Genomic DNA, 20,853 nt, shown 5'->3' on the forward strand with positions numbered 1-20,853 from the left:
GTGGTATGCGGTCGACGATTTTCGAGAGCGTCGATGAAGGCGAATCCTGGCCACTACGTCGCTCGTATAATAGTCTGCATCCCGTCGAACAAGAATGGATGCCCCTCCATCAAACAGTTGAAGCTCCTCCGCATCGGTCACCTCTACCGTATGGGTAGCTTCGAAGAGGTTCTGAAGAAATTCTTGGGGAGGAAATACGCCAAGTTGAACCGGATGATGCCTCTGCGAAAACAGAGGGAATGGCTGGAATCGAGGCAATCGGTGCTATCTCGGAGACAATTGACCGCTGAAAAACCGGTTAATCAGGTAGAGACTGACGACGTCCGGGCAAGGAGAGGCCGATTCGTGGGGAGGCAGAGTCAGTGGCTGCCGGCGTTGCAGAGAGGGATCCCGTTGAGATGAAACTGAATACGAAAAAAACAGGTGCTGAAGAAGATCGACGAGAAGAATATTGCAATTGAGGCGGTGGATAAGGAAAGCCGACCCAAACGGCTCGATCAGACGCCGGTTTTCAGAAGAGGAAGGAAGCGCCGTTGGCGACGGCCATCTGCGGTCTAAAACTCCTGTGCAGTACTGGCAAAGCTGCTTGGTTCGCCGGCCCTTCTTTCCTCTTGGTCATCATTCCGTTCATTGTTGAGATAAATCGGGAGCATAGCAGATGAAGGGGCTCCAGTTGCAGCAGGCCAGCCTTCTAGACGCTGAAGTAATTCCTTCGACTTTACTGTCTTTCCTTCTCTCTGATACCATGAGAAAACTAGAGAATAACAGAGAGGGTTGGAGAGGACTATTGATCCCTTTGAACATGTATATAGTACAAGAAAGGCATCGTTACAACATCTTTGCTAAGTTATCAACACACGATTTTAGGAACAAAAGATCATGTTCATCCATATCTTTCCATGTGTATCTCTATTCTTTCAAGGTGATCATGTGCATCTTAATCCACCGAGAATGATGCGTAACAGCTCTTGGTAAGGGCTCTGATCCTTTCTTCTTGACAGGCTTGTTAGAAAATCATATAGATTTCCATCAACTATCAAATAGTTTGAATACAATCATTTAATTTAACAATTGGGTGCTCTGCCACCCTCTGTTAATTTTCGAACCAAACAAAACAAGGTGCAGCAGCGCTGACATTTTGCCCTCCAACTTCATAAAAACTAAAACAGAAAGATCTAAAAAAAGATAGGTCAAATCTGCATTGTCAAAAGTCCAATTAAGAGCACTTAGCAATTGAGAGAGAGAGAGTGAGGGAGAGGAAGATGAAAAGAGGCAGAGTCCAGCACGAGCCCATCGCGCCCTCTGCTTCTGCAACAAGGTGCTTCTGACTTGTTGAAGAAGCTTTCCAAGGGTCACCTAGGTGCTCTCCTTTCCACTGGTTGAAGATGAAGGTTGGAAAAGAATAAGAATCCCAAGGTTGAAGATAAAGAAGTGTTGAAAGATCGAGAGAAGAATAGATGAAGGAAGAGAGATGAAAAGTACTTCCAAGCTCTTAGTTGGAGGGCTCAAGTAGCTTATACCAAGGATCAACTTACGTAAACTTAAGTAAGATCACTTGAGTAAGATCAATAAGATCACATGTAAAAGATTATTTTCATCGCGACAATAAACAGCTACATGGGATTCCCCCCTTGCTAGCAATATCATCATTCCTAGCCACAATGTGGCTCCGTTTCTGGTTTACTTAAGTGGTCTTGCCAGTACCCTTGTTTTGAATGGAAAAAAGTTGTTAAAAGCGACTTGTTTAAAGCATCTTCAAGCTCGAGTCTAATTAATGTTTAAAGAGCATTAACAAACAGGGTGAAGAGTGGAAATTGCTTGGTTCTGAGGGTTCGTCGGAGCTTTACAATTTAAAAAATTATGATTCTCATTTTTAAACGAGGTGTACTTATATGCAAGAAAGTGTAGTTGGATATCAATGTTTTAACTTTTATGAAGTGTATTTATGTGCTTGTAATGTGTTTGTCTCCTGTTTACATTTGCATGCAAAATTTAACTGTACAGCATCATTTACAATATACAATTAAGTACTTAGCCTTAGAGTCAGTGTTTCTACATTCAAAAACTTTATTTTGGTAGTGACTTATTTTCTGGTCGCATTATAGTAATTACTTTCATACTTAATTTCGATTATTAAGCTTACAAATAGGACTCGTGATTTCAAAATTTACTACAAAATTTAATATAGCACCTCTTTTTCTAGTTCAAAAATGCAATTAGTATTCTTGTATGTGCCAATTGTGGGTATGGACGATTAAATTTAGACTAGGAGAAGGGTGTGCTTAAGGGGCTGTTTGGTAAGAGTAACTTCATGTTGTTGTTTCACGAACTTTTCCCAAAAAATGGTGCAAATTCATAGAACACTGTAAACAAGTGTTGCATGAATCTACTTCATTTTTTTAGGGCAAATTCATGAGATAATAACAATGTGTTATTGCTGTCAAATGAGTACTAAGAAAATAATCCAAAACATGTCAAGGGCTTTTAGTGGTTGAAGTTGGACAGGTTGGCTTCCAACCTAGAACTTGCACTAACGACTTGGAAACTTTGAACCACTGAGGATCTTGAACAAGGCTTGTAAGTTACTTGGCTTATGGAACCTTGAATTTGACCTGGTTCTACCAAGAACTTGGCTTGGTTCTCACAACTAACAATTTAGAAAACTCATAAAAAGTTAGTTGACCATCTATGTGAGCATAGGAGACCCACCGCCTCACAAACAACCAACTATCTCACCCAACCCTTTGTCCCTCTAGGATACAGGGTCCGTTTTTTGTGTTTTCGGGTGCGCCCCCAATTGCACTTCAACTTACACGTCGGTGTTCTTGCTACCTCACCTGACCAAGCCAATTGCACCAACCCCCTCAAAAACGGGTTGGGATCCATTGGATGCGGAAAGAATGACCATAAATTTCAAAGCAATTTATGTTGTGTTTGAGACAATTCTCTTTTTCCCAGTCCTCTATTGGTGGCTTCTCTACCCAAACCCCAATAGAGTTTGTCATGCTTTCTCTCATAGCAATAGTTTAACTTCATGGCTTCTTTTTTCCCAAGGTGAGGATAGCAGATGGAATGAATTGCTCTTCATCAATCTCTTCGCACTTGAAGAATATTTAAAACTTTGCAGCTTAGCCTTCTTGACTTTATCCATCTGACCAGCCCATTAATATGCCATCATACCTTCGGAAAACTGCATTCAATCTGGGAAGATTGAGGTGAATATATTGCTAACCTCTAGGTTTGAAACTTAGGTCCTTACATTGGTTTTATATATAGTTATAGAGTTATTTGCATTTGACTTCATGTCTTTCAACTCTGAAGCTTTCCTTTAATAACCTTTTCTATTTCATCCATATGACTAGCTCATTCATATGCCCCAAAGATTAAGGCAGGTTCATAAAACACTAGAACTATTGGTACATGGGCATGCCCCAATATTTGGGGTAAAGTGTTCCTACTGCTAAATGACCCCTAAAAGTTCCTTTAATTCAAGTATCTCAACTTTTAACTCAATCATGTAAATGATTAATTTCTCTATGACTTCATATTTTCCTTATTTTCTTTTTTTTTTTGGTAGTTTAGAGGCATGACTTAGTTTGATCTTTGATCAACATATGCATGTTGATACTTCCCCCTTTCTAGAAGCAACTCATCATGAATCAAAATCATTCCAAGAAATGTGGTTCATAAAGAAAACGCAACTACAAAATTCTACCAGGCTTAAATCCCAGCTTAATTTCCCATTTAATTATTTTTTGCGAAATTATAGCTTCCTTTATGTCACTTTTAAGAATATGTCAAACTAATACAAAATAAAGTGATGCATACACTGGAAAAAATTAGATACACCACAAATGATAAATGTCTAACACTTGAGACAACCTTATGTTTCAATTAAACCCAGGGGCGGAACCAAGGGTGGGGGCGCATGAGCCTTGGCACCACCCTAATTTTTTTATAAAAAAAATGACATAAATTTTGGAAAATTTCACTTGTTCTATATAAAAATTTTGAAAAATGATATTTTGGCTTGTGTCAAAATTTAGGAACTTTAATTCATCTCCCTTCACAAAAATCTTTCGCTCCTCCCCTGATTAAACCGAAGCTTCCTCCTTGGCCAAGAGCCAAGAGGTTTAAGAATATACTTAGCACCAAGACAAGAGATCAATGGCTGTGTCTATCTTCTCCCCAAGTTTCATCTTGACTTGCTTATCGAATTGAGATCTGAGACCGCTGGACATACAAAAATCCTCTTTGCTGCGATTATAAAGAGGAAGTGCCAAGATTAATCTTGCTTGCTTTTCATTGCAAGTGTGGAACTGTGGTTCAATTTTTCATATTTTTATATATTGGTGAATTCAAAATTTTTAAAATTTACATATAAAATTTTGATTATTTTTATGGTTTCCGAACAAGAACACATAATAGAGAGTATTTTGATCAACAATAAACATATCAAGTAAAAGAGTCCGAGATCCAAGATCCACAATAAACAAAACAAAGGGGATCATCGGTGGTCCCTGTGTACCCACTCTTCCGCATAGAGCGTGTTCCAACTCCACGTGGTTCCACGGGACCAAAGGTGCCGTGTTTGACTACATTCCCTTTTTCTGTGTTTGTACCGACAAAAACCTTTCATCGAGAGAGTTGTCCGGATCGGTGTCCCGGTCACAAACAGTATAAAACGGAATCCATCAAGTAGAGACCTCCTTGGTCGGAATGGTACTGATTCCACTAGCTCAGCACTTCCTTTTATTATCTAGACAAGTCCAGGAAACCATTTCCTGTTCTAAATTTAACAGACCCATTAAATTAGGTAGATCTATGGTTTGCCTTCATAAAATGCAATCTCTTTCTCTCTCTCTTTCTCTCTCTCTCTCTCTCTCTCTATATATATATATATATATATATATATTATATATATATATATAATTTCTCCCTTTATATCTATATATACTCTATCTCTTTAGATTTGCTCAAAACATATACTCAAAAGAAGCGAACAGCTAATCTCAAATTGTGTCTAATTACTCAACTGAAGATGAAAACAGACTCATCTCGTATACTCAAAACGAGAAAAATGTACACTTTGTTTGTTCTTTACGCAAGACAAAAGCAGAAAAAAAAAGAAGAAAAAACAGTGGAAAAGGACGCTAGTGTCATAACGTGAGGAGGTAAGCAGGCAGCAGGGCCAGAGCCACGCCGTACCAAGAATCGGATCCGAGACGCGACCCTCTCGAGCTCACCGCCGAGCTATCACGAGCCAACGACTCTGCGAGGTTAGAGGAGATGCACCCATTGACGTCCACCCTGACCAAGCCGGCGCCGACCATCTTCGAGCCGAGACACAGGCCGTCGTTTCCGGCGAGCTTGAGCTTGGGGCCCAACCGCTCCACCACCTCCTCCCTGAACGGCACCTGCCCGCTGAGCCGGTTGTAGCTGAGGTCGAGGTCGTGAATCAAGGGGAGCCCACCGAGCCCAGATGGTATGGCTCCGGTGAGCCCGTTGTGGTCTAGGGATAGGTAGGTCAGGTTGCGCAGGCGAGCCATGGAAGCCGGGATGATGCCGACCAGCCCAGTGTAAGCCAAGTCGAGGCTGACCAACCCCGCCAACTGGGTCCAGACGTCCGGCAGGGTCCCTCCCAGGGGGTTCCCTCCCAAATGAAGGTCCCGCAGTCCCTGCATTCGTCCCAGGAACAGGGGAAGTCCGCCATTGATGCTGTTGTTGCTGAGGACAAACATTTCCAAGCCCCTTAGCTCCCCCAGTGACGCGGGAATCTCGCCGGATATGTTGTTGAAGCTCAAATCCAGCTTAGTCGCCTTCGAAAGTTGGCCGAGCTCCGGCGGCAGCGGCCCGGTGAGCTGGTTCCGGCTGAGGTCGAGGACGATGAGCTCGGTGAGGTTGCCGACGGCAGGAGGGATCGGCCCCGTGAGGCGGTTGCCGCTGAGGTCAATCTGCTGAACCTGGGACAGGGCGGCGATGGTTTGGGGAATGAGCCCCGAGAGGTTGGAGCCGGAGATGATCAGCCGGCGGAGTCCGGTAAGGTTGGCGATGTCCGCGGAGAGTGGTCCGGCGATGGCAGGGTTGTCTTCGAAGACGAGCTCCTGGAGTTGGGGCCCGAGGGACCAGAGGAAGGACGGAAGAGAAACGAGGGAGGAGTTGGTGAAGCAGCGGTAGAAGAAGAGCTTGGAGAGGAAGGGAAAGCGGGAGAGGGAAGGGGAGAAGGAGGCGTTGGAAGGGTGGCAGGGAGGGTTGTTGGAGTAGTCGGAGACGTAGCCGAAGCTGAGCTCGACGACGCGGAGGGAGTCGCCGAGGGGCTCGCAGACGACGCCGTGGGGGCCGGAGGTGCAGAGGTCGTCGGGGTAGTCGGAGCGCCAGTCGACGGAGGGGTTGAGAGAGGAGAGAACGGCGTAAAGGTGGTCGCTCTCTTGCTGGTCCAGGAGGAGGTCAGGAGAAGAAACGCAGAGGGAAAAGAAGAAGAAGAGAAAGAGGAGTGTACAAGGAGAAGGCATTGTTTCTGCCCGTTGTCTCTAACCGGTACTTCTTCCTCTTCGAGATGTCCGTTTCCTGGAAAATGGTGGTGGGCAGAAGAGAGCGGAGAGGTGGTGGGCAGAAGAGAGCGGAGAGGTGGTGGATTTAAAGGAGGGGAAGAAGCGGCAGTAGGAGGCGGAGGAGGGGCAGAAGGCGGTGGCAGGTTGGCGGAGTACGGTGGTGTCGGAGAGGGAACAGGATGCTTTTCGATGGCAGAGGGGAGAGGAGGAGGCAAACCGTTAAGGGATAACTGTCAAGACGGCGCAGACAGCATGCGCGGGGCGGCATCAGACGGCTCTGAGTCAGGTGGGTCGAGCGGAGACTCGCCCTCTCTCTCTCTCCCTCCCTCTAGAGAGAGAAACTCACTCTCTCTCTAAAGAAGGGAAGAGAGAGAAACCAAATGTGATGTACGTTTGATCTTGTTTTCAGCACTATATTTAGATGAGTTTTGTTTGCTTAATTTGATTATTTGTGAAGGTACCGATACGTCTTTTCTCGTATCGGCGTAGTCTTAGTTCAAACTGATACTGCGCCGACGTGCATCTGACTTATAGATTTTTATTGTTGCAAATGCATATTATTATTATTATTATTAACGGTTAAGGTTGCGTTTAAGAGATGTTAAAAATCATGAATTTAAGATCAGATGAAGGTTCGACCTTAAATCCATAAATTTAAGATCTTAAATATCTCAGATAACCATGGATTTTAAATCAACAAACACAACTTAAACTAAAGAAGAACAAGAGGTCGTCATAGAGTAAACATATCCAATTATAAATGTCATTTCTTAATTTGTTTAGTTGAATCTAGTAAAAATTTCGGGTTTTATTTCAAGAATGAAATTTAAAGGGTAGAGTTTACATTGGAGCCCGATTATGTAACCTCTGATTGAGTTTAACTTGGGACTGGACTCAATCAAAACCCGATCCATCTGTATTTTCAACGTTAAAGAGAAAACAAAGGGCAGAAATATGAGTTTTATGTTGAGAAGACCGAAACGAGAAACTAATCGTCGTTTTCACACCGTGCAAACCATACTTCATAAAAAACTTCAAATCTATTTTATATCTGATTAATTTCTTTTATGTATAAGATCTTGTCTATTCCTGAAAATTGGACTCAAAAAGTTTTCAAATGGCAAAAGCTTAAAGCCACATTCTCGGGATACTTATTTAACGTTATATAAACCTCTTGTCACGTGCGTCTAATTTTTCTCTCTCTAGACACTTGGTGTTTAAAGTGTTTTATATATATATATATATTCAAAACTTTTCAAATGTTAAAAGCTAAAAACCACATTCACGGGATACTTATTTAACGTTATATAAACCTGTTGTCACCTGTTTCTAATTTTTCTCTCTTTAGACACTGCTTTTCACGTATATATATATATATATTGAAATGTTAAAAGTTCCCGGGATGCTTGTTTAACATTATATAAACCTCTTGTCACGTGCTTCTAACTTTTCTCTTTCTAGATACTTGCTTTTTAACGTTCTCTTTTTCTCTCTTCCTCTCTCTCTTAATATATATTTTATGTATATATATATATATATATACTCTCTCTTAATATATTATATATATATATATATATATATACTAACGTGATTTTCCTTCTCTCTGCAGACAAAGAATCTCGAGCCTGATGCATGATCATGATTTGGCTTGCTGTTGATTGAGACCTGACTGACAGGCTCCACCCTCTCTCCCTCTCCACTCTTCTTTGATATTTTTGCGTTATAACGAAGGAGTAGGGTTAAGGAAGTTTCGTGTCACTAGCTCGCTGTTTCACAGAAGCACAGCCCTGGGCCCCTGGCTCGGTGGACCCACCGAGCCCAGACCTACTAGGCGCCCCTGAACCCTCGAAACCTAGCCCTAGGTGCACCATCTTCCTTCCTTCCTACCTAGCTAGCCAAGAAAGAGTGGAAAAGGAAAGACTTGATTGAGCAAATCTATGGGTTTCGAACGAGACCTTATTCATCAGATTCGGCAGCTTCATTCGGTAACATCAATAAAGACTGGAGAGACTAGTCCGATTGACCCTTCCTAGTTACAAAATGGACTCGGGATGGGGGGAGCTTCATTATGAGCATATTAAATGAAAAACTTGAGACCTTGATTGGACTGCGCTCGATTAGACCCCTAGCCCGATTCTTGGCGCGCATGAGGTTCATTATGAGTATGCACTTTTTTAAATTAGCTTTTAATTAAAGAATAGATTATTTAAAAGCTAATTTACAAAAATGCATAATAATATATATATATATATATATATATATATATAGAGAGAGAGAGAGAGAGAGAGAGAGAGAGAGAGAGAGAGAAGAAAAAGTTAGGCAAAAACAAACGTTTTAGATAAAAACTAGACTCATTAAAATTATGTATAAAGTAGTTTTTCTACAAATGATCTTTTAAGAATGATTTGGTGATAACATATATTAAATTAATTGTTTTTTACTTAAATAATGTTTTTAATAATCAAGAAAGTGGATTGTTCTTCATAACATCAAAATTTTGATAATAGAAAAGGTCAAAACTTTTACAAAAATAATTTGAACTGAAACATGATTTATATAAAATTAGTATTTATAACCACATTAAGAGGTTCCTATGTTGTTTAAAATACATTTTCACATAAATTTAAGAGGTCGGGTTTTTGTCCTTACTCAAGTAGTAGTTTAGTATTTACCAATCATCTTATACATATATATATATATATATATATATATATATACATATTATTGCTAGTTTGGTCTATAATTTTTCATTTATGCATGTTGATAAGATCCGACCTTATGTAAGCTCCGGATCTCATGAACCTTTTATTTCAATTCAGCTTGTTGTATTTTTTCATAAAGTTGCAATCAAAGATTTCCACCTCCAATCAAACACACTCAAAAACTTTAGAACACACAAAATTTTGAAATTGTAAGTCCAAATTCTTCTATAGTAAAGAAGCTAATATCAGGATCCTGCAAGATCCCGATATTAGCTTTTTGCCACCCTACCCACAAACATGAATAGATAAAATATTTCTCATAAAGCTGACTGCCATTAAGGTAGAGCATGTCCACATTGTCTGCTTTGCTTGTCAATAGTGCTTGTCATACACACAACACAGCAGCTTTACTTCCTGCCCCTGTGCTTCTTTTATGCCACATGACACACAAATGATTAATAAAATATAAAGAAAGCTTATGAAGTTGTGAACCTTAGAGGCTTTTACCAAGACAGGAAAAAAGTATTTACCATGGTTAAAAGAAAATGGTTGGTGCAATGTGGCAATTGGTACCAAGAGGGGCAGTAAAACAAATCAAAAAGTTTTACAGTGAAGGTGAAAAAAGAGAGAGGACCAGTAAAAGGGTCACAGCACAGAGAAAAGGGACAGAGTCTTAGCTCAGCTTCTTCCTTTTCTCCACCTTAATTTGGTGTTTTCCAGGCATGGCAGGAGTGGTTGGTGCAGACCCATTCTCCATTCTCAGACCTTCTCTTTCTCTTGTCCCCTTCCTTGCCCCCCCCCCCCCACTGCACCCACATCTCCTGCAACTCTCTCACCATCACCCCAAGGCCATGCCCAAACCTGCTTGGTGTGGGGAGCTGGTAATTTGACTAAACAGCTGCCTGGTTCAACAGTGGTGAAGCCAGGATTTTTTGGTTGAGGGTGCGCTTGAGTTGTCTACCTTGGTCTAATGCGTAGTCACAGAAAACACGGTTTTTTTTTGTTTTGAAAACGATAAATTAAATGACTGCTTAAAACTTAAAAAAACGTTAAAAACAAATAAAACACGTTTTTAACGCGTTTTTTTTCACATTTTTCTTTTTTTTAGTTTTTTTAATGCCAAACAGTTTTTTTTTTTTATTTTCTATTTGTTATTTGTTGCAAACCTACTTAATGTTTGTGTTATAAGTTTCTCACTTATTTTAATTTTTTCATATTTTTAGTTTTTAAAATTTTCAAAATTTACTATGTTTTTCTCATATTTTTCTTTTTTTTCAAGTTCGTTGTATTATACTCGAGAAATTAGAGCTCGAGATAAACGAGTTGATCGTGGGATTGTTTATGTTTATGAACTTGTCTGGTTTGAATGTGAGTCGTCTGTTTATGTATATGTGCATTGGCGGAGCGAGGTGTATGCTTGTGAAGGCAGTTGTCGTACATAAGAGGTTAATAACCCATTGCTTGAAAAAAGGCCATTCCATTCTGCTTGCCTTAGTATTCGAAGCTGCGTGGGCATCAGCAATAGCAACAATGTACAAAATTTATTTTATTTATAGATTAATGTTTACATATAATTTATTTTGTTAAATCCTAATGCTAGTTAAATTTAAGATTCTTATATTCAGAAAATCCAACACTTGGACCGAGTCAAGCGGACGATACATGCGGCTGACCGATTCGATACGGAGCCGTGTCAATTCTTCTGTTTTCCGATCCGTTTTGCGCTTCGACTGTGCTGTGGAGAATAAAAATGATTGAGAATCTCCTTCGCTTTTTAACCTTTTGCCCAAACAAGTAACCGACAAAGGCTGCAGTACAAATTGCCAAGACAGTTCTCGTGCGCTGCGCCTCTCCCTCACCAAATCCCGATGCGGAAGAGAGAGAGAGTGGGTCGCCGGATGTTGGCGACATTGAGACAACCAGACCAACCGGCGTCGTTTGGATGCCTCAAATTATCTGGCAACTTTTTTTCTCTCTCTCTCTTCCCTTTTCTTTTTGAATGGTATTTCAATTCTTGTTAATTTCAGAAACAAAGAAATCGTTTTGAGCAATTTTTCATTGCCTTTTTCTTTTCTTTTTTAAAATTTTGTAATGTTTGAAATCTGTGATCTCCAAAGGCCCAAAGTAATTTGATTCAACATGAAAGAAAAATTTTGCCAACAAAAAATTCTAAAGAAAATTCCCCTAAGGATATTAGGGGCCGTTTGATTGCCCCAGACCTAAAATCCTTAGGTCTTGAGAATTCTGCATTTAAGATCATGCTATTCTCTATACGATGTTAAATCCAATATTTTTTTTCAATACCAAAAGGCAACATATATACACATTAGGACCTTAGTCAATTTTATTTATTTACATATGAGTGCCTCCTCAAGTTTAAAACATATATTATTAGTAGTATAGTGATAGAATTTTAGCCATCATAATTACAAAATACGTATGAAAATCCAAGAAATGGCAGTGGTTTCAACCGGAGTTTGTAGAATACCCAAAGGGGAGCCCAGGAAAAAAAAACCTAGCCAATGTTTCCAACTAGTAAGAAGAAGTCCTGCCAGTTGAGCAAACTGAAAATTATGTTCAATTATTGATCCATGGATCCAAGAGATGACTACCCAACAAATAAAATTGGCTATAAAAAGTGGGGAATCTTATATAATTAGTTTAAAACAAATACTCATTTTGATATTCTATACAATTTCAAGCACCAAAAATAAGAGCCAGGATGCATCTGAGTTCAAGAGTTCTCTAGAACTACGAAAATCTAGATTCATTCACTAGTGCACATGTATTAGATCCAAATTGAAATCTGTTTTGAAACTATCCATTTTACTTACTTCTTCACTAGTTGAACCGTGCGAGACTCGTCCAGCCTTTAATGCTTGTTTGTTGTCTGGACTCCTGGTATGAACCAGCAGCAAAGATCGCGGAGTGGATATGGGGACGTGAGTTCGAACCTTACGGAGTTTATCTCCGGCTAAAGGGTCAAAAGCAAGGCGTATTCCACTGGGGCTAGGAGGGAACTCAAGTTTGGAAAAATGGGGTCCAAACTATTTAATTTTTTACCTCTTTAGAGGTTAAGCAGGAATGGAGGTTAGATATGAAATTAAACAAATATATATATCTCATATAAAATATTAAAAAATTATATTTTAGACCTTGTTTAGATTTCAAAACTATAATTCAACCCTTCTTATGAGAAAACCCCGCTAAGTACCCTAATAAAATGCGTCAAAGGATGTAACATAGTTCGCAAGTTGAAGAGTTAGTGAAAGTACAACCATTAGTTTGATTTTTGTCAATAAGCTTGAGCGTCGTAACGGGTACCCGACCGGTGCCCTATACCCGACACAACTCATACCTATGCTCAGACTAAAAAAAGAGGCACTGGGCCAGCCCAATAAGTTAACGAGCTGACCCAAGTGGGCATGACTAAGCCAGATTCGACTCGATAGGATTTTTTGATACTATTTTTTTATTGATTTTTATCTATAATTATAATATTTTATTATGACTAATTGTATTTATATATTATTGTAGGATAAAAATATTTTTTAAATTTTAACCGGGTCGGGCTCGAGCTTGGATTTTGACTGTCAAGGCCGGCCCGATGCCTAAGCCTATTTGTTAACGCTACTCTTCTATATTACAAATGGCGGATGTCAGATCTTGAAACACCCAAACTCCAAAGGTTAGGGAAGGGAAAGGAGTTTTTGTTCTCATACCCAACTAACCTTCCAACATTCAAGTTTAGATTAAAGAAGTTAATGGAAAATTTTTATGCGCCCATTTATATGTGGTGAGCCCAGGAAACTATATATTCTTTTAGTTGTTACATATAAATTTTATATGAACAATAGGATAAAAGAAAAGTGAATTGGGATACTTCTACCACCTATTGTATGTTAAAAGAAACATAGTGTGTCATTAATATTGAAAGGAATCAGCTTCAATTTTCTATGTTTGCACATACTTCCACAATGGGCTTTAACCAACTGATTTTTACAAATTAGCATGTCAAAAAATCTCCAACTAAAGCCACACCACCTCGGCAGGAGTTGATAGAAGACTTTCAAGTTGAAAATTTCTAGAACTTAGTGTCTGAAATAATATGCTCTTAAAATAATCTGTAATGTCAATCAAAACCTGGAAAGAAAAATCTGAACCAAGTCGTGTGGGCTTCAACTGTGGCGTTGGATGCCCAGATCCCAAACCCCGGCAGATCTGTCAACAGGCATATCCGATTATGTGGAGACTTTGTTTTATGTGCTTCTGTAAATTATCCACAGTTTTTGCTGCCACACAAAAGGACATGATTGCCATGGATTGAGACCAAGAAAATCTCTGTGTCCATCCTTTCCTACTGGCCACCAATTCTCTTGTGAAGTCCGAAGACGTTACAATTTGAACCACCACCACACAAATTGGCTCATTTCTCCCTCCCCACCAAAATTAGAGGGAGAGAAAGAGGAGGATAGAGAGAGAAGCTTATTTTCCTATAGCACGCCCATGAAAAATCTATTGGAGTTTGAGTAGTGAGAGTGCTAAGAAGTTGGGTTCAGAATGGCTACTTGTTTGCTGCCTAATGGGGTTGGAGGGGTTGGTTTGAGGAGGAGGAGCATTGAGAAGACTCAACGTTTTCCGAGCAAGAAGTTGGTCGGAAGTCGCCAGAAACCGGGCGTGGTGCGGGCGGGATTGGGGGAATTGGTGCACGGCTTATTCGTTGGTGTTGGTGTTGGGCTGCCGTGCACGGTCATGGAGTGTGGGGACATCATCTACAGAAGCACTCTGCCCCGTTCCAATGGCCTCACCATCACTGCCCCTGGTGTTCTTCTAGGCATGACTGCAATTTCATATCTATGGGCAACGCCTGGAGTGGCGCCGGGCTTCTTTGATATGTTCGTCCTCGCCTTCGTTGAACGCCTCTTCCGTCCAACCTATCGAAAGGTTTCTTGAATTAGAAGCTTAGTTTTTCTGGTTTGTGGGTGATTTCTGCAATCGTGGTTAATTGTGTAGTGTTGGCTCTTCTGTTGGATAAGGATGATTTCGCATTGGGGAAGAAAATCGGGGAGGGGGCATTTGGAGTGGTCTATAAAGTTTCCTCGTCAAAGAAAGCTTTAGGAAAGGTATAGTAAGTGTTTATGGTATCAAATTTTGCTTATCTGTGATTGAATGGTCGCCTTTAGCTATATGCGTAGCTTAGGATCAGTGATCTTTTTGTCATTGTTTGCTTATTTAGACGAGTAATTTATAGTAATCCTGTTCTGCCGTTCCCGACTTGTTATTTTGCTTACTTTTGGAAACCAAATGTTCAAACTCTCGCTTTGTGGACTTCTCCCCAATATGTCATAAATTTGTTTATAAACTGCAACCGACCACAAATGTTCTGCTGCCAGCTAGTTAAACGTTTGTATTATCATGAAATTTTGGTGCTTACTAATTTCATATACTTCTGATATGCTTTCATTTATTGTTCAGTTGTTTTCTTGGAGGCTTCAAAATGTTTCCTTCCTCTTGGGTTGTGAATGCAGAACCAAAAATATAATTTGGCTTGTGCAGTTTAACTGAGCTATATAAATTCAGAATTTGGGAGGTTTAGTCATCATTACACTTAAATAACTGCTGTGGGAAGTTCTGTTGCGTACTGATGTTTCCTTCTTTGTCCTGTAAAACAAAGGTTTATTGGAGATCTTAATCTCACCCATTTGATTTTTCAGTTTGCTTCCTTCTATCTTCATAGTTCATATACTACACTAGTCATTTTGGTCTTTGGAACACTTGACAATAAATTTATGGGAAACTCACTTGAGAATAGTTTAAATTTTAAATGTTGAAGGAAAGTGAATTGGTCTTAAAGAAGGCCACTGAGTATGGTGCAGTTGAGATTTGGATGAATGAACGTGTGCGTAGAGCCTGTGCAAGCAGTTGTGCTGATTTTGTATATGGATTTCTTGAGGTATGAAATAGTTCTTAAGTACAAACATGTAACTCCAGCTCTCACGAGAAACTATTTCTTTTGATGTCCTTTCTTTATGTCATTTTGTAAACCTTATGCAGAGTTCTGCAAAAGGAAAAGGTCAGGAATATTGGCTTATATGGCGTTATGAAGGGGAATCCACTCTTTCAGACCTAATGCTCAGTAAAGATTTCCCTTACAATGTTGGTATTTTATTTATCATCTCTGACTTTTGACATTTGATATGTACTTCCATTATTGTTTCTTAGAAATTCCTTTAATCTCACTGATGGAATATTAGGTTGAAACTCTGATTCTTGGAGAACCACAAGATCTGCCAAAAAGTTTAGAAAGAGAGAACAAAATTATACAAACAATAATGAGACAGCTACTGTTTGCACTTGATGGGCTGCATTCAACCGGCATTGTTCATAGGGATATCAAGCCCCAAAACATTATCTTCTCTGAAGGTGCTAGTCTTTCCGCAAAAATTTCATTTACAGGTATTCTTTAGTAATACTACTTGGAGTCTGAGCTTATGACAAATTCTCAGAGGCTCGTGCATTTAAAATAATTGACCTTGGGGCAGCAGCTGATCTAAGAGTTGGCATCAATTATGTTCCCAAGGAATTTCTCTTGGATCCCAGGTGACGACAAACTTCAAGAGCTTGATCTGAAGAATGTATACCATACGTGTCTTCTTCACAATTCTTGGTGCTAATATGTGGAATAATTTTTTCATTGAGATTGCTACATGTGACTGTTCATAAGATTTACTTTTGATGGTAACTGGTGTTCTCTTTTGGCTTGCAAGATATCCATGGCCACATATTCCTGTTCAGACAATAAGTAGATTGACATTATCCAATATCTTTCACACACACACACACATATTCAGCTAGAAGCTTAGTAGCTTACACTTTAAATAAATTGGATTTGAAGTTAGGTTCTAAACCTTTATCTGGGTTGATTGGTCTATATTGTATTGTAGCTTCGTTTCTTTGTTCAGCAATTGGAGCTCCAGGCCAAGAATTTTTTGAAAGAGTTTTTGGAAGATCTTTCCCACTGCATCAATTTGTTCAGTACTCCTCATTCAGCATTTGTACACAAAATGCTTCGTAAATGGTGCTAAATGAATAGCAAAGTGGCTAGTGGGGAATTGTACTTAACTTGGTTTTTTTGCTTAAATTGTGTGCATATGTAAGAAACATATTATCATTTTGCTGGCAGTGATTTTTCTATTATATGGAAGTTCTGTACGTCTAAATTAACCTTTTTTAAGGTATGCTGCACCTGAGCAATACATAATGAGCACACAGACTCCTTCTGCACCCTCTGCTCCTGTAGCAACTGCACTTTCTCCGGTCCTATGGCGGGTAAAATTAATTAGGCACCAGTGTTATGATTTTGTAGGTTTTCTTCACTCTACTAATTGTACTAACTCATTAGTCCTTTGTCTCTCCAATTTGTTTTGATGCCTTAACAGATGAACTTGCCAGACAGGTTTGACATTTACAGTGCAGGCCTCATATTCTTGCAAATGGTATTAATACTTCATAGAATTCTCTTTCTTTTTTTACATTTTTAGTCACCCACTGCCCATATCATGAAAATACTGTGATAGCAACTTTTCTTTTCCACTGCTACCATGATACTGTGAAAATGTCACCCTGTTGATATTGAAGTGCTTTTGAGAGTTCCTAATTTGAAATTTGAATATGTAATGTTTCTAATCCTTGTTTAGTATATTAACTATCTTTTCTTTGTAACTTTATATTTTTGGTGGAAAATGTCCTACCAACACTTTTGTTCTCATCTTGTTTATTATGTTTTACATTCTCCATGTCTAAGATCTTTAAGAAATGTCAACCATAGTTGAGAAATATCTGAGATAGATATTATTTTATTAAAATATGATACAGACACATTTTGGCAATCTCAAAAGCTTATTGGTTTTTTGTTGTTTGACCATATTGTTCTAATATGATAAAGTTTTATTGTGCCCAGCGAAATTATGCATATTTATTATGTCCATGTTCCAGGCTTTCCCATCATTGCGCACTGATAGCAGTCTCATACAATTCAATCGTCAACTTAAGCGATGTGACTTTGACTTGGCTGCATGGAGGAAGAGTGTTGAACCTCGTGCAAGCCCAGATCTTCGCAGAGGTTTTCAACTGTTGGATCTAGATGAAGAAATGGGTTGGGAGCTTCTCACATCTATGGTGCGATACAAAGCTCGGCAAAGAATCAGTGCAAAGGGTGCCCTTGCTCATCCATACTTCAACAGGGAAGGCCTATTGGGCCTCTCTTTCATGCAGAACTTCAGGTTACAGCTACTTCGCGCTACACAACAAGATTACAGTGAAGCTGCCAAATGGATAATCAATCTCATGGCAAAATCTGGCACAGAAAAAGAAGGTGGCTTCACTGAAGCCCAGCTGCAGGAGATCAGGGTATGTCATCTCAGCATTCTGCTTGATCACCATCACCTTTGAACCTGGTTCCACATATATTGCTCTCTCTTTCTCTCTCTCTCTCTCTCTCTCTCTCTCTCTGTGTGTGTGTGTCTTGTGTAGAGTCTGTAGACATGGAGATATAGTTTATGGTTACAATGCTATATATTGATGTTCAATTCTTGAAAACTTTGTAATGTTGTTTGATCCCAGGAAATACAACCAAGAAAGAAATCTAGTGCTCAGCGCAATGCTCTCGCTTCTGTATTGCGTGTTCAGAGAAAGATTATTAAGACCCTGAACGAGAGCATGGACGAGTTGAATAGGAGGAGAAAGAGCTTATGGTGGAGCAGATGGATTCCAAGGGAGGAATAGATGTAGACAATTTGTACATAGGCCTTACGATCTGCTTTGTGTGGTCATCTGAAGGTTCAGCATAAGCAATTGGAATGCATGTACATATGAGTTCATAAAATGAAAACCTTTATTGAGTATGTATACATATATCCGAATCTAGAGAGGTTATTTGAACAGTCTTTTGTTGGTACGGCTGTTTGTAGAGGTTGCTTGTCCTTTTTTTGTTGAAGGCTCTATATCTGCACCTTCAGCTGTACATTCTATCCTTGATTTAGTGGCTAATCAGTTGATAGCAGAGTGTGTGTGTGTGAGAGAGAGAGAGAGAGAGATGGTCATTTATGGATGTTGAGCTGCACAGAACGAGCACAATTTGCTTTTAACTACGAGTTTTGGCTTATCTAAATGGATAACCTGTTTGTAAATGGACTTTGGATTTAGGGGTTCTATTTTTTCTTGTTGAGCTTTTCCAAACCCATCTTTGTCTTGTACGCAATTGGTTGAATCCATCTATTGATGGGTGGAAGTCTACTCAATTGATGAGTCAAGTGCTACTCTTTTAAGATAAACCACCCTTACTTTAACCATGGTTATTAACTTACCATAGTCTTGATATTTCACCAAATCAGCTTATGACATATTAAAAGTACTGGTATGCGTTCTATTAACTCAGTTTTTTTCTAAGGATAATTTTGTTACTTATCAAATGCAAACTCTGAACACTTGAGTAAAACACAAGAATAAATTTGTCAATTGTCTATAGGTCACACCTTTGTCCTTAAGAGGGTGTTTGGTAATAGGAATACTGGGTTCTCTAAAACACATTTGTGGAACTTTGCGTTTTAAAGAACCATTCCTGTTACCAAATCCCCTTTATTTATTATATATGCTTTGGCTTGTAGAGTCAGTGTCTACCATGCATGACAGATGAAGCGGCTCTCCTAAGTTTTGAACTTCTAGTGCTTTTGCCTCAACTAAGCGGCTTCCATGGGTTTTGAACTGTTACTGATCTCATGGTTGCTTGCATTGACCAAAGACCCTTGCACTAGCTGGTGTGTGGGCTTGTATGGGCAGTTGGCCAGATGGACCCACATAGGGTTGCACAACTAGCCGAGTCAACTTGGGTTCGACTCGAATTCACTTGAAAAAACTCGGCTCGTGCTCGACTCGTTTATAAATGAGATGAGTTTGAGCTTACAAAGATACTCAAAACGATAAATGAGTCGAGTTCGAGTTTCAGGAACTCGACCCGACTCACAAACCGGTATTCTATATAATGTTGCTAAAGCCAGTTTCACAAGTTACATGAGTTGAATGCTTACACGAGGTAAACGAGTTAACGCTTACGCGAGTTAAACAAGTTAATGAGTCAACACCTAAATGAGTTAAATGGGTTAAACAAGTTGAGTTTGAGCTTTATTTTGTGTAGTCGAGTTTAAGCTCGATCTTGGTATAAGGAGTTCAACTCAAGTTCGAGCTTGAGTTTTTTAAGCCGAGTCGAGCTGGACGAGCTCAGACTCTACTCCGCTCATGTGCAGCCCTAGACCCATACCATTTATTTATCTAATTTTAGAATTCCTCAACTATTTTACAGAAACGAACCGAACCACTCCCACAATAGGCTTAGGTGCTTGGTTTGATGGATTTCAATTTGACCCCTAACAGCTGTGGTTCCAAACTAAAAAACTAAGAACCAAGACAACAAAACACTAACAAGCTTCCTTATAAGATTTTGAAGATCCCTTATAATATTCAATATGAAACTAAACTTCTCAAATGCGGTGTTACAATCCACCCCTTTTATGGCACACTCGTCCATGCATGAAGGGACCCCAGGTCTAATTGTTAAACCATGATTTGCTACAAGTGTAACGACTCAACCCACCTCCAACCCCCCATCAGGCTTAGGTCTTTAGTTGGATGAATCGCAACATGCTCCCAATAACTTCAGTTTCAAAAGGATCAGGATAACTAACTACTTAACAGCCTCTTTTATAAGCCTTTGAAGATCTGTTCAATACATAATTAAACTTTTCAAAAGAGGCGTTACATTTACTATGTTTTTAAAATGTTTAAAATTAAGTTACTATGTATTATTATTATTGCCACTCAGCCAAAAGTTGCTGGTTCCGCCGCTGGCCTTTTAAAGCTAAAGTTATGAATGTCATTTTCTAAAATAAGTCAATATACTTGGTGGACATAATTAGTCGCTTGTCATAGCTGGATGTGTTTTTTAGTGGGTAGGCTCTGAAAGGTTGTATCAACTCAAGATTGCCAATGGGCACTCTTTAATGGGAAGAATAAATTTTGGAGAAATTACAAACAAAAAAAGCTCAACTTTTATGTATTTATATAGAGAACTATTTAATGTTAAAAATTTATCAGTAATCGTCAAGCTAGTAAAACAATTCACAGCACTTGAAGACAAATGATAGAGAGAGTGGGAGAGAGAGATGTCAAATTTTAGGGAAATTTACTTAAAAAAATGTGGTTTGGAGATATATTTTTAAAGAATATATTCTTTATTAAAACATAGAACAAATTATTTGTGAATTTCTCTAAGTTTATTTTAGCAAAAATTATCCTTGGAGGACAACGTCCCATCAAACACTATTCAATTTGGAAGACAGTCTCAATGACATAGAGAAGAGGCTGAACCCTCTCTCCAACCCCTCTCTCATAGGTGCAGAGGTTTCCTCAAGACCTGGGTGGGGAGCAAGACACCGGCGTGTCGGGACATAAAACGGCTGAGGATATGAACCTTATTTAAGAAGCTGTTTGAAATGGAAAGTTTCTGTTTTTCACGGAAACAAAAATCTAGGAAGCCCTTGTCCCTC

The 20,853-nt window shown here is 39.4% G+C and overlaps 3 protein-coding genes across 3 annotated transcripts; 2 read left to right on the forward strand and 1 right to left on the reverse strand.

The window, feature by feature from the left end:
* On the forward strand, positions 1–874 carry LOC116248754 (uncharacterized). The gene has a single exon (XM_031621717.2). It carries the CDS (start codon positions 34–36, stop codon positions 400–402), a length of 369 nt encoding a protein of 122 aa, XP_031477577.1. The 5' UTR covers positions 1–33; the 3' UTR covers positions 403–874.
* Positions 875–5,159: 4,285 nt separating this feature from the next.
* LOC116246896 (receptor like protein 29-like) lies at positions 5,160–6,512 on the reverse strand. The gene has a single exon (XM_031618800.1). The coding sequence runs from the start codon at positions 6,510–6,512 to the stop codon at positions 5,160–5,162; it is 1,353 nt and encodes a 450-aa protein (XP_031474660.1).
* A 7,088-nt stretch (positions 6,513–13,600) lies between these two features.
* LOC116248976 (serine/threonine-protein kinase STN7, chloroplastic) lies at positions 13,601–18,314 on the forward strand. The gene is made up of 10 exons (XM_031622048.2): positions 13,601–14,197; positions 14,290–14,376; positions 15,087–15,206; positions 15,308–15,409; positions 15,508–15,676; positions 15,760–15,853; positions 16,489–16,582; positions 16,693–16,749; positions 17,249–17,662; positions 17,876–18,314. Exons 1-10 carry the CDS (start codon positions 13,814–13,816, stop codon positions 18,035–18,037), a joined length of 1,683 nt encoding a protein of 560 aa, XP_031477908.1. The 5' UTR covers positions 13,601–13,813; the 3' UTR covers positions 18,038–18,314.
* Positions 18,315–20,853: the final 2,539 nt, after the last annotated feature.

This window comes from Nymphaea colorata, chromosome 2 (genome assembly GCF_008831285.2).
Source record: "Nymphaea colorata isolate Beijing-Zhang1983 chromosome 2, ASM883128v2, whole genome shotgun sequence".
Classification (NCBI taxonomy): Eukaryota; Viridiplantae; Streptophyta; class Magnoliopsida; order Nymphaeales; family Nymphaeaceae; genus Nymphaea; species Nymphaea colorata.

What these genes read in the sequence shown, in the direction of transcription:
- LOC116246896 (XM_031618800.1), bottom strand. Translation starts at nt 6,512, where the DNA reads ATGCCTTCTCCTTGTACACTCCTCTTTCTCTTCTTCTTCTTTTCCCTC.
- LOC116248976 (XM_031622048.2), top strand. Translation starts at nt 13,814, where the DNA reads ATGGCTACTTGTTTGCTGCCTAATGGGGTTGGAGGGGTTGGTTTGAGG. An exon ending in TTGTATATGGATTTCTTGAG is followed by an intron (nt 15,207 to 15,307) that starts GTATGAAATAGT and finishes AACCTTATGCAG; the next exon opens with AGTTCTGCAAAAGGAAAAGG. An exon ending in GCCTCATATTCTTGCAAATG is followed by an intron (nt 16,750 to 17,248) that starts GTATTAATACTT and finishes TCCATGTTCCAG; the next exon opens with GCTTTCCCATCATTGCGCAC.
- LOC116248754 (XM_031621717.2), top strand. Translation starts at nt 34, where the DNA reads ATGAAGGCGAATCCTGGCCACTACGTCGCTCGTATAATAGTCTGCATC.